We start from the raw sequence: 13,779 nt of genomic DNA, 5'->3' as shown, positions 1-13,779 counted from the left end.
AACGCGTCGCCAAGAACAAGAAAACTGGAACAACACTCCGACCGAAACGTGGGATTTACATACACAGACCATGTTTAAATTTCGATGTTTCTGGACAGAAATACCAACTTGTTCACTTTATCTAATTTTAATAAGCTGCGTATTGGAGTGCTGGCTGCTCGTCGCGGTGCTGAAGACCCACTCTGACGGAGTACTGGTGGCACAGATATTAACGTGCAACCTATTGGAATGCGCGGAGGAGTCATTGGGTTAGTAAAATAACGAAATTATAGCTTTTAAATAGAAAAAAAATATGTAAAGAGATTAAAAAAGTGCTTAAAAGTGCACAACTCTTCTTAAGTGGAATAAAGCTACTTTTTCCCCTTATGTGCAACCTATAGGAAAAAGTCATTTGTTGGGTTAGTAAAATAACAAAATGATAGCTTTTAAGTACAAAATAGTATTCATGTAGAAATATATATTAAAATAAAAAGTTCACAACTCTTCTTAAGTGGAAGTAATAAAGTAAAATAACGAATAATAATTATATAATAATGAATAATAACAAAAATTAAAATACCCCCCGCCTAACGATATCATCGTCCATCGCGATGGTTGAAGGTAACCATCGTCAACTGCCAATTTAGGGGACATCGCCCAACCCTAGTCTATACAAGCATCGTTTTTTTTTTTTTTTACTTAACAGGAAAACTTTTCTGTTTTTTACTAAATTTAAATGTAATATAAACAAACGGAAAGAAGTCAGTCCAAGATAGCCATGCACAATGTGTATACCAATTTAGGTGTAATTGGATAATTTCTCAGTCAGAGGTTACAGCCACAGTATTTAGACAACACTGCTGTTCTCCACAGGTAGCATTGGATCTCTTAAACTCATTGACCCACTATTGATTTAAAATCAAGTTCAGTGAGGGGTATCGGGTGCTCCAGACCATACTTAAATACATCCTGTTTAATTAAATCCATCCAACAACCAACAGAGGTCAGTTCAATACACTGCCTGAACATCACACACAGGAGGCCTGGTTCAAATATGTCTTGAGTGTGGGTATTTTCAATTTCTTAGTGACTCGCTGATCTGGTATGGACCACAAGAAAACTTTGTCTAAGAAACAAGGATGTAAAAGTCTGCTATACCTCAAAAACACACATATACATAGGAAATTTTAATTCAATTACCTTCAATAGTCAATAATAATGCCTTCAATCATTTTTCTCATTCTTATTATAGTACTGTATGTACTAGCATTCAGTTGTAATTACCGGATTAAAAAATACTTTCTACAAATAGACGTCAACAACACCTCAGTCTTCAACTTAACACAGGCAATCAAGAGGTAATAAAGATGATGATTTAATTTTAGTCTAATCTGATTAGCTTTTAAAGCACATTTCAAATTTTGAATCCGCCTCAATGTTAATGTAGGCTTTTTAATAAGGTTTTTATTAAAGGTTGAGGTGGTCAAAACCTACATTAGATGTGACAGCAATTTCACAACCAGTCAGTCATTATAAATGCATAGTCTTAGTTTTAATTAACTGTTTAATTAAAGTGTCAGAGAGAATGGCAATGAACTAACAATCAACTAAATTAACACAAACATTATCATGTAAATGAAGCAAAGGGGAAAATTATGATTAAAACATGCATATGGTCCTATAGTAGTGAGTTCAAGTCTAGACAGCATGATGATTCTCAGTTCCTAACAAATTCTCTCTTTTCACTTTTTGTTGAATAAAAATTCAAAAGAAAGGTCACGCACACACAGAGAAGTGCAACATTTAGTGATTACAGCTATAAATCTCCAGAAGAAAACAAAGACTGAACCGCACAAATCTTTAAACACATTTATTTCCGGTGACAGCCTTTATTGAAAATGTCTTCCACATGCACGTTTTATAATTCGCCACACACACCAGACTAATGGTCCATCAAAATATCTTTAACTTCCCAAAACTCTGTTCAGATGCCGTCACACCCAATGATTTTCTAAGAAGCAATGTTATACTGAAAATGCTACAGTGTGAATCTATCATGAACACAGTTGCTGGAGGTAAAACTAGACCAAATAACTCAAAGACAGTCTGTATGAACAAGAGGCATCACCCTTTCATAAAGAATGTGAACCTAATTATTTATCACTTAATTTGACATAATACACATTACGGAAGACTGTTTGTGACTTTGAATATTATAGTTTGGATATGAGTCTACCCACAAACCCATCATCACTTGTTTATTTACCACCTGATGATCTGTGTGATACTGCATACAAAACTAGAAAGCTCTTTTTGATCTGGCTAGCTTGAATCCGATTGGACAACTACACATCTTATAGTAATGCAAAACACAGAGTTTATCAACAGGTTAACACAATGCATGTTTTTCAAGGGGAAATTTCCACATCTTTCTCAAAAAATGTATTTTTTTGCAATATTTACAAGCAGAAATTTGTTTTGGTAATTAGTTACTGTATGTCTCTGAAATAGCCTACACTTACTCCTTTTTCACTATTTTTCAGAACTATTTTGTAGAGCTGCAAATTTCGACTATTTTTTCAACCGATTAGTCTATCGATTATTTTTTCGATTATTCGAATAGTCTAAATAAAGATTTTTTTTTACAAATAATAAATGTAACATCTGCTATTAATGCCAACATTTTATTGAAGCATTTTCTCAATTAAACAAATACACAAACAGTGCCAGTGCCAAGGAAAATATAACAAATCACATAAAAACAAGTCCAACATTAATTCAGCCTAACATAAACAGTGCAAAAGGGGCATTATTCACCTTAAACAAATAAAATATATTAATATTAAAGAAGTAAAATAAAAATAAATCAAACTGAATAATAACTCCTTATTAATATAAAAACATGTCCTGCTCTTTATTGTTCCAGCCCTAGTGCTAATCATAAACTAATGAAGAGTCATCATTAAAGGGCGTGTTGCAGGTTAACCACCACTGTTGATTAATGGGTACATAAATCACTCAAGATATGTGTATCATTTTTAAAATGTCTCAAAAAAGGTCTTAAAGACCCTTTTTTTTAATGTTTTTGGTATTAACGGTTTTTTTAAGCAATTCGGCGATGACGTCACGTTGGGTAGAAGTAGATGAAAGCCTCAGCCAGAGCCATAGAAATAGATGAGACATTTATTGCCGTTTTATTAATACTTACGTTTATAATATGGAAATCATATATACATAATAGGAAATATATAATGTGGTATACTGCAAAGTTACCCTGCTAATTATTATTTATGATATATGTGGAGATAAATAAAACTTTGCAAATCTGCTGATTCAATCCATTCATGTCCTGACCACCAGGCTAGAGAGTTTTAAACATCCTTAATCCACACTTACTAGTCTATCATATAATATCTAAAATATATTTTTATGTGAAATAAAAGGAAGTTTTGTTATATTGTTTATGCGATCATAACGAATCACACGATCATTTTATACACAGAAGCAGCGGTCAGCAGCTGCAGCGGGCTTGAATCCAACCGCATACTGCAATAAACAGGCGTTCGTCGGCTTTTTACATCAAAGGATGACAGGCTAGAAACCAATCACTGATCCCCGTATTTTTATAAATCCTGGACATGATTGGACCGGCCGAACGGGTTGAGCACTTTTATATTTGTTGAGCAGAGAGGCTGCATAGTTTGACCAGCGGGCTGCGGGAACCGGCCGCACATCAGACCGACAGACGGTGTTGCTAATATAACTCCCAATGTATAACTATTATCAGACCGGCCAACCGGGAAAGTCCCGACTCTCCCGACTGAAACTCCGCTACTGGCTGTAGGGAAATGTGTGCGTTTTGATCGGTGTTCGAGGCTCTTACCTCGCGACCAGATGTGACGACGTGACGCCTCACTCAGCTTCCAGGATTTGAGTCATGCTGCCTGAATTCGTTTGTGCTGAAGATCGCATACACCCATTTCAGCAGGATTATGGTCCCCCTCAAACCAGCATGCACGAGTATGTTAATTGTTTGTTTACTTTCTACACGAAGTTATGCTAAGGCTATCTGGCTTTCTGCCTATCTCTCTATACTAGCCCATCTATCTGTCTGTCTGTCTGTCTATCTATCTATCTATCTGTCTGTCTGTCTATCTATCTATCTATCTGTCGTTCTGTCTATCTAGTCTATCTATCTAGTCTATCTATATCTATGTATTTATCTATAATTTGCATTGATATAATCTGAATATTGTACTTTACTCATCTCTCTAGTCACTCTCAATGCTCTTAAGGCAAATTCTCTCCCCAACGTGACGTCATGCAGTGCGTTGAGGGGGAAAGGAGAATCCTTGCAAACCGCTGTACTTTTTCGTTTTTTATTCCGTTTTATGATAACCAACAACATAAAATACAATGGATAACAATTTAAATGTTTATTATCAACAAGCAAATTGCCCAAATTCGTGGAAAAATTTTACCTGCAAAACGCACTTTAACTACAAAATGACTCACATGAAATCATTGTTTATTAATACATTAACTAAAAAACATGTCATGTTGTACTTAATGATGACTCTTCACTTCGTTTATGATTAGTACATGCATTTACTCAGCATTAGTTCAGACTGAAGTAAAAATAAGTTCATTGTGATTCATGAACCCTTATTATAAAATGTAACCATTATATTATTACTGTTAATATTATTACTATCAGTAGTAACGTTACTGCATTCTCATTTAGCATCAACTTTAACATTTAACTTTTCTTAAGTCTCGGGTAAATACAAATTTAGTTAGCATGATCTTCTAATATTTTATAAACGGCGTTTACGCTGCTGTTACTTTAAATAAACGCATGTCAGGAATACCTAACCAGACGAGCTTTATAATATCTGCGCACATAGCAAAAAAATAAGCTATGGGAACTCCGCGCTGCCAGCTGGCTTTCAGTGCACGCGGGCACATGCCTATCTCAGTGTAACACAGTAACTTATTATTTCATAACTTCTTAATATAAAAAGTTAAACTTGTCCCGCTCTTTATTTACTGTTTCAACATACTGCCCAGACGCGATGCAATGTCGTGTCTGTCAGGCGTCTCGCAACTCGTATTAAACTAAGATGTAAACACAGCTGTATTAAGCACCATATATGCCTGCATTGATTCTATTGTTGTATAAAAACTTACTGTAAAAATTCAAATACTTACGCTGCCGTCGCGTCATTCTGAGGTCGGAGAGCTCCAGGTTGTTTTCTTTTAAGATGATCATGCACAGATGTTGCGCTGCTGTGGTATGCCATTTCAGTTTTACACAGTATGTGTTTTATTTGGTCTCTGCTTAAAGTATTCCCACACTTTTGATCACGTTCTGGCTGTTTGGTATAACACTTGTATTATCCGGTCGGAGCTGAAGCCGCCTTCATTTGAAAACGTAAACAATGCGACGCATCGACGCATTTCCGGCAAATCGACGTAATTACGTAATCGACGTAATCGACTACGTCGACGCGTCGTTCCAGCCCTACTATTTTGTTTTCTGTACAAACATTCATAGAGACTGACACAACATTATTAAACACAATTTCTATTGTTTTAAATTATTATTGTGAAAAAAAACAAGATTGAGCACTCATATATCTATAAATAGGGGAAACTGTTAACTCTTTCCCTCGCCATTGACGAGTTAACTAAACTCAGCAATCCATATTTCCGCTATTATCCACCAGGTGGCACTTTTACCCGACTTATAACATCCGGAAGGGGTAAACAATTTTAAGGATCGCTCTGAATCTGATCTCAATCGGAAGTCCTTCACAAAAATGCAACTATCTCAGCTTTTTGCTCAAAATTTTGTATTGTTAAAGAAACCTACCCATATCTGAGAGGTGATAAAAAGCGAACAAATTAAGGTTTTTTGCTGCTGTTGAAAGCAGAGGGTCTGTTCTTTCATTTGATATATTGTATGTTTATATATCTAAAGAAGAACATTTTCTGAAAAGGCATTAAACTTTTGTGAAAATCATAAAAAATGCTGCCGCTGACTGACAACTTTTTTTTTAAACGCTGGCCAGGAAAAAGTTAAGTCTGACATCATGCACCGCTTCTAGGTCCAACCAATCTGACCAAAACGCGCTAATATACACTTGTATCATAATGTAAAACTACAAAACCCCTAATTTTTATCTCTATAACAAATTCCAAGATGACCAGACTTGGACTCATGTACATTGATTTTTTTTATGAATAATTAATATATTGTGGTCTGTGATTCTGTGAGCCTGGAGACTGCCGTGTACACTGAGTTAATAACATTTTCACTTAAATGTGCGACATAAAAGTAGTGCTCATGAACGGTTGTTAAACATTAAATAGATCCTTTAATGAAATAATTTGAGGCTTGGACCCGAAAACAATATTCCTTATGTCGCTTAACAAGTAAACATGGCTGCTCTGTCCCGACTTCAGGTTAAAAGAACCAACCAATCATCAATCAATAAAGAATAACGATTTTCTGGTGGAGGGGCTCTATGCAGAATCATGTGAGGCATATGCCAACATGTGAACATGCGCCAAAATAACCTTGAATAATAACCAATATTTTGGACAATTAAAGTTTAAGAAAGTTAGTTATCATACAGCTGATGTCAGGATTAATTGTTGGTTAGAAATATGTTGTTTAGATTTGATTTTAGCATGTTACTTAAAATTCTGTATACAGTACTGTGCAAAAGTCTTAGATCACCAGCTTTGCAGTTTAAGCAAAGTTTTAATGTGAATCCATATTTATTTTCAGTCTTTTTATTAAGATACAAACAGAAAATACAGAAATGTGTACACAAAATTAAAAACAAAACATCTTCTATGTCTTTCTCAGTATTAAGTGTGACATAAACACATCTTTAGCTTTTTTTGAAGAGACTAAAGTCCTGAAATCAAGTTATGTTCAAGAGATCGATTAATTAATTACAAAGCCTCTAATTAATTAGATACATTTTTTTCATTTTTACATTTTTTCGAGTCCCGGCCCTAGTTTTAATACTACATACATATTTCCTGTAGTTAGTCTGGTTGTATTTTAATAAAGAGACTGGGAAATAATTATATTTCATCACTATACCAGTGCAAAAACAACAAATCTAATGGTGGCATGGTGCCTTAAGACTTTTGCACAGTACTGTGTGTGTCTTTTTCCCATTCAAGTACACAGGACTTTAGCCTTGCATGACTGAAATAACTGCCAGGAGGCATTGCAAACATGGCAGGTTAATGGCGCAACTTCCCTAAAGGAACTTTGGCTTTACTTGGCCAGAATAAGATGCAACATAGACCATAAACCCTTAGACGAAGGTCTGACTACACAAGACTTAGAAACTAAAAATTGAGTATCAAACTACTAATATGTCATGTGTAAATTTGATAAGACTCAATGTTTGTAATATGGAGGAAAACAAAAATGTATACTCATTATTAATCTGGTGTGATTTTCAATTTAAACATCATGCATTTTTAATGTAATGGAACTTGCATTTTTTCCTTTTCAGTCCAACAGAATATTTTTACGCCCCTTCAGGCAAACACAAAAGGTGAATTGTTGCTTCTGAATATTTGATTAGAGTTTAGCGAACCTGATGTTGCATTCAGATATTTAAGAAAAGAATAATGGGAAAGTATAATTAACTCCGTATCAGATACATAACGTCTATTCTGTTCTAAGACTTCTTGACAGTTGCCTGTTGAGTTTCCTTTAATTAAATACAGCTGCATATAAATATATACTGTAACAACAAAGCCTATCAGATGGTCCTGTCTGTTTTTTCACACTGAATTTCAAAGATCTACGATATTGTGAAATAAGGGAGGGTGAGAAATATGATGGAGAAAAGTAAAAAGATTTGCTGTGCAAAGGTGACCGATGTAAGAAATGATGGACATGTGAAGATGAAAGTAAAATACGAGCTCTCTCACCCCTGCTGCAAATCCCAAGCTTCCATCCAGGATCCGCCTCTGTGAGGAACAAAAGATGGGAGAAAAAGAAAAGACAAAAAAAATCAGCTTGCAGAGTTGTCATTTCAATCCAAACAAGTACAGCTTTCTGTCTTTGGTGGAACAAAGAAGTTGATTTTTTTATAATATCCTGAACACTCTTTTCAATATACAGATACTTAAAAATGAAACACTACCAAAAGAAACATGAAAGTAGACCTCATTTCTTTTGAACTTTTCAAGTCTTTCAGTTATTTTTCACTGATATTCTAGCATTTCACTGCCCATATCCATTTAAATATGACACATTTCCACCCAACACTTCAATATATTGACATTTTCACATATTGAAATGATCTTTACATAGCAGAAATACATTTCTGCTTTTAAAACAAAGCTATTGTATGAATTCAGAAGACCAGACTTGATCAATTTTAAGAAGTGCTTATTATAAAGTTTTGGAACTGCACCAGTCGTCATTCACTTTGATTATATTGACAGTCGTGGTCAGTGTGCATTTCAACATTTTTCCACAACACAAAGAAAGTTACTTAGTTTGCAACTACATAAGGGAGAGTAAACATCACTCTAAATAACAACTTAATTTTACACAATACACTCTTTTATCGTTTTTTCCTATCTGCTTTCTAGATTTCATTTCATTTTCTAGATTTCATCTACAGTAGATTTTTATCTGCATGTAGTATATAATGTGGCTATTTCCCAGACAGGGCTTAGATTAGGCCAGGACTAAAAAACCTTCATTTGGTGCACTGAACTTAATGGCGAGATGTTTGAATGAAAAGAATTTGAAGCGAGAGACATATCAACACAGCATATTAATAACAGTGTTTTATTAAGGTTGGTTCATTATCTTTCACAAGATTCCTATGATAGGAGTTCTCCATTTCTGTAGTTAATCCTGATATACCTGAAACTAGGGCTGTGACGGTCATTATATAACCGTGAGACCGACGGTTATAGTTGAACACCGTCATTAGAACTCTATAACCGGCAAAACCGTGTTATTAAAATATTTAAAAAAAAAATGTATCATACAGAATTTTTAAATACTATTTAAAACAATTGTTAACAGTCTGTGTTATACGCCCCACCATGTTCTCACGCAGTGAAAAATACAGAGCGGAGCAGACACTGACAACGTGCTGACATACAGGACAGACCAGGTTACTTTTCGGTTACTTTTGAGATTAAACATATTAAACAAAGTCTCACCTTTCAAATCATCTCTTCCTTCTAGTTAATTTATAGCATCAAATAAACATGACTGACCATAAGAAGGAATGTTGTTTTAACCGCGGAAAGACGTCAGTACACTCCGCTTTTCAAGTTCAAATTCTCCCATGCTAATCTACTAACTCTCCTGAAAGCACATTCACTGCTTGTCTTGCTGTTAATTTTAAAGAAACGTAGAGTAAGTAGCTAATCAGTGTCTTGTTTATTCAAACGCCGGTTTACTTCGCAAGTGTGAGCACTGAACAGCGCGTACTGTATGTGGAGAGCGTTTGCCGCGCGTGGCCATTGTCGGCTGCGTTTGCTGCGCATACTGTGCAGTTTAGTAACAGTATAAAAATCTCAAGTTCATATTACTTTACTTTACATGCATTTATGAGCAAAACCTCTTCAAGACGCTTTTTAACCCACATTCTGGTCCATGTAATGACAGATATAGACACAATTAAATCTGTTTCTCTGAAGATTATCAAAATAGATGAGAGAGGATTCATTTATTCTGAGCAGAGAGTGACAGCGCAGTCTTCTGTCAACAGTGTGTTTTTAAATATTTCATTGCTTTCTGTTAAATTGCCTAAAGTCATTACTGTTAAAAACACACTTGGCATCACATTCATGATTTTATGGTAAAATGACACTTTCGCGTCAATCCACAAACATTTAAACGAGCAAAACGCCCCCCACAGACGGTTATGTTATGAACCGTCACATTTGACTCACGTCATAACCGTCATCACCAATTCTGAAACCGGCACACCCCTACCTGAAACTAGGGGTGTCAACAATAATCGATTCGGCAATGCATCGCAATGCGGGCATGCACGATTCAGCATCGATGCAGCAAAGTGCCATAATCGATTATGTATGTCATTGTTTATTTTCTGGCCTCGAGTGGACAATAAAGTTGTTTCAATTACTTCCGGGGGCATAACAACAACAATCAAGATGGCTGAGGTGGAGAGAGATGACAGTGATAGACGGGTAAATAAAAACGCACCCTTTTCCATGGAAAGTGGACATATGGGCACATTTCGGATTCTACGAAGTTAATGGGCAACTATACAAGACTTACGCTGTGTGTAAATTCTCATCTCAGGTATATAATTGTCATTGTCTTAAAGCTGCTAGTTTTTGTTGAGAATAGTTGCACTTGCCTTGTTGTGTACAGTAGAATTTTGATGCATCGCAATGCATCGTAGAATCGAATTGAATTGAATCGTTACCTGATGAATCGTAATTGAATTGAATTGTGAGGACAGTGCCAATGCACACCCCTACCTGAAACTATTGACCATGATTAGATCAGGGGTTTTCAAACCTGTCCTGGAGGACCACTAGTACTGCATGTTTCCCTTTTGTGACACACCTCATTCAGTTACCTTACACACCCAGTTCATGTCTTGAAGTCTCTACTAATGAGCTGAAGATTTAAAACAAGGTGTGTCTAATGAGGGAGACATGCAAATTGTGCAGTACTGGTGGTCCTCCAGGACAGGTTTGAAAACCCCTGGATTAGATTATTGTGAACAATTCGGATTTAGAGTTTATATTTAAAATTGTCTTAACAAATGATGAATAAAATGTATATTTATACAATTATATTTGATTTTTGATTTATTTTATTTTTTTATATGTGACACTAAATTTTTTGGGTGGGGCCAGTGAACATTTTGGCAGGGAAAGTGAAAACCTGAACTACTGGCCCGACTGCGCGAATTAAGCAGCCAGTACAACAGCCGACGGGCTTACGTCTCGCGTGTGTAAATGCATGTTTTACAGTCATTAAGTAATCGTGTTATCCAGTTTTTCCCCAAATCATTTACATTTTAGTCATTAACATTAAAGGCACACTCTTTTTATGACTAAAATAACAGTAAAGGGTAAAAAAAAATTGCCAAAAATTAAAACGGATAAAACGAAATTTGCAAAAATTAAAACGGAGAAAACGGAATTTGATTTTATAGGGCCCTACAATCTATATAAAAAAACTTAGACGTTTACTATACGTTATATACTTTAAACATTTACTTAAAGGACAAGTTCAGTATTTTACACTTAAAGCTCTGTTTTCAGATTGTTTATGATGAAATAGAACGGTTTTGACTGAAATGTGGACATATGTGGCTGCCCCGAGAATTTTTGTGTGTTTGTGTTTCACCTTCCACCTTTACAATGGGTTTAATGGTGCACTGGAACAATCCTTCTTAAAATGCATTAAACTTTCGTTTACAAAGACGTGAAACTCACCGAGTGGTCAGGGGTGTTCACTGATATGCTCACACAAAAATCGCTGCAAAAGACGCATTCCAACAGGTTTTATCGTAGTTTTTACCAACTCCATTGACTTGTATTAGATGTGCTGTGAGGTACGGTAATACTCTGCGCCGGGAACTTTGTTTCTATTCTTGCAATTGGCAATGGCGGATTAGCGCCACCACCTGGGCTGGAGTGTCTATTATTCAAGCTCTCAACGGAAGAATGTATGGGTGTGAGGCGTTTGGAAAAAAGGTCCACAAGTTAACAACGAATGCTAAAACAGCTGTTGGAAAGCAAGAGCAAGAAATGATGACGTCAGAGTGTCAGGTAATATCTGTGTCTGTGATCTATTAATCTAGCTATTAAAACTATATGATAATGTTCCTGAAGCTCAGATGGTAGAGCATTCAGTTAGCAGCACAATAATCATCAGTTCGATCCCCAAAGAACATGCATACTGATAAAATGTAATGCACTGTAAGTCACTTTGAATAAAAGTCTGCCAATTGCATAAATGTATTATGATGTAAATAACATAAAATGATTAAGGCTATGTGATAAATAAATAAAAAGATATTATCTAAATCAGTTGTGTCCAACATGGTTCCAGGTACCAGGTTGCCCACACGGAGTCTGTGAGTTGCCCACCAAAGCACATTCTATTTATTACCTAAATTTTAATATTTATTATATATTTTTATATTAGCTTGGCTTCTTTTGTGCATGTTAACATTTGAAACAATGATAAAAAATATTAACAAATAAAATAAAATAAAATAAAATAAACAAGTAAAACAAAGTTTTAAGTAGACTTTATCAAAAAATTGCCCTCCAGATTGTTTTATCTATTGTGGTAGCCCTTGCTCACAAAATGTTTGTAGACCCATGATCTAAATAATTATGCTGATGATAAAAACATACAGAATATTATGATGATCAAATAAAAATTAAGATTAATGTGCTAGGGCAATCTCACTCCTTCACACCTCACGAGTAGCACAAAATATAACCCATCAATAGCTAGCCATACTGGGTCAAGCATCCTTAAAAATACGCAATCTGAAATATAGAGGTTGGTTTAATTTGGTTTAATGGTTTAAAAAAAAACAGATACTAAACAAAATATATAAAATAGTGTCAAAGGTGTGCAAAAACACAAAGGATGGCAACAAAGTCAAATACATTTCACCTCAAGCAGCCTTTACATGTGTAAATTTACCAGAAGTATTAAGTGGTGGTCACAATACTGTCACACTATGCAGTAAAAACATTTTAAAAGTTATTTTTTAATTGGGAAAAAACTTTTCACCTTTCTAATTATTCAAAGCAGATGCAAAAGTACCAGGATGTGTATTATTCATGGTTAAAATTTAGAAAGATATTGCTATAACAAATTTAAGGTATCACACTGACATACCAAAGAGATTATGTTAATTTGCTCACCTGTTTACTGGAGAAGATGAAGACCAGAGCAGCTCCAGCTGCAGTGAGACCCCAGGTGAAGAGGGTCCCGAGCAGGGCCTGAACCACAGGACTGTAACCTAGAAGCATGGTGCTGCCTGTTTGAATGACAGAACAGTAGGATGAAGGATACATTTATACATCACACTGGGTGTGATCCGCATCCTTGTTTATCTAGGATTTGCAAACAGTGGACTGGAGCTCTGTGAGTAAAACAAGCCTGTCTTTAAAAAGGCTCTGCTTAATTACACATTACTGACACATACACTTCATATAAACGTACCAGTAACAGCAAAAATAATAATACAGCAATATAACAATAATAATTCCGGTTTAATCGCTGTCATACACCAGAACACGTTACAACATATCTGATTTAGTATCTAATAATAAGCAAATCAACTGATCATTAAGTGTAACATCAATGCAAATTCTATGAATGAATTAAAGTATTTAGTTACCCACACAGTTTATGTCTATAGCAACGTTTCTTTTACTACACATCTGTTACTACACAATCGTTTCTCTGTGTGATATGAAGTTAATGTGATATTGTTATTTATGCAACGACAGACTACTACTACTTAGTTTGCCTGCTAACTTCTGTTCAGTTTCAGCTTTGCGAAAACGGAGAATAAGAGCTTGGATAAATGATTTTAGAGATTTGGTGCTTGCTTTCATTCATTTTCAATGCATCGACATACAGTATTTATTCATTTATAGTACTTACTGTTTACTGGCACCAGCTGAACACATTCACTTCCTGCTTCACTGTGTGTACACGTGTCTCCGTTACGGTTAAGTCCCGCCTTCCTCGAGCACCTATTGGATAGTGTCATGTTG

At 35.4% G+C, this 13,779-nt stretch overlaps 1 protein-coding gene across 3 annotated transcripts in view; it reads right to left on the bottom strand.

The window, feature by feature from the left end:
* The window catches only part of LOC135739372 (zinc transporter ZIP11-like), a 167,529-nt gene extending 153,750 nt beyond the window's left edge, over positions 1-13,779 (bottom strand). For 2 of the 3 annotated variants that reach the window (XM_073815883.1, XM_073815885.1), the window contains exons 1-3: positions 13,667-13,779; positions 12,919-13,034; positions 7,948-7,986 (exon numbers count right to left, since the gene is read on the bottom strand). In XM_073815883.1, the coding sequence (XP_073671984.1) occupies positions 7,948-7,986; positions 12,919-13,034; positions 13,667-13,775 (264 nt within the window). In that variant the 5' untranslated portion in view covers positions 13,776-13,779. The other variant, XM_073815884.1, reaches the window with a different exon arrangement.

This window comes from Paramisgurnus dabryanus, chromosome 1, assembly GCF_030506205.2.
Source record: "Paramisgurnus dabryanus chromosome 1, PD_genome_1.1, whole genome shotgun sequence".
In the NCBI taxonomy this organism is placed as follows: Eukaryota; Metazoa; Chordata; class Actinopteri; order Cypriniformes; family Cobitidae; genus Paramisgurnus; species Paramisgurnus dabryanus.
The sequence above is the reverse complement of the archived record's forward strand: the minus strand, read 5'-3'. Positions and strand labels throughout refer to the sequence as shown.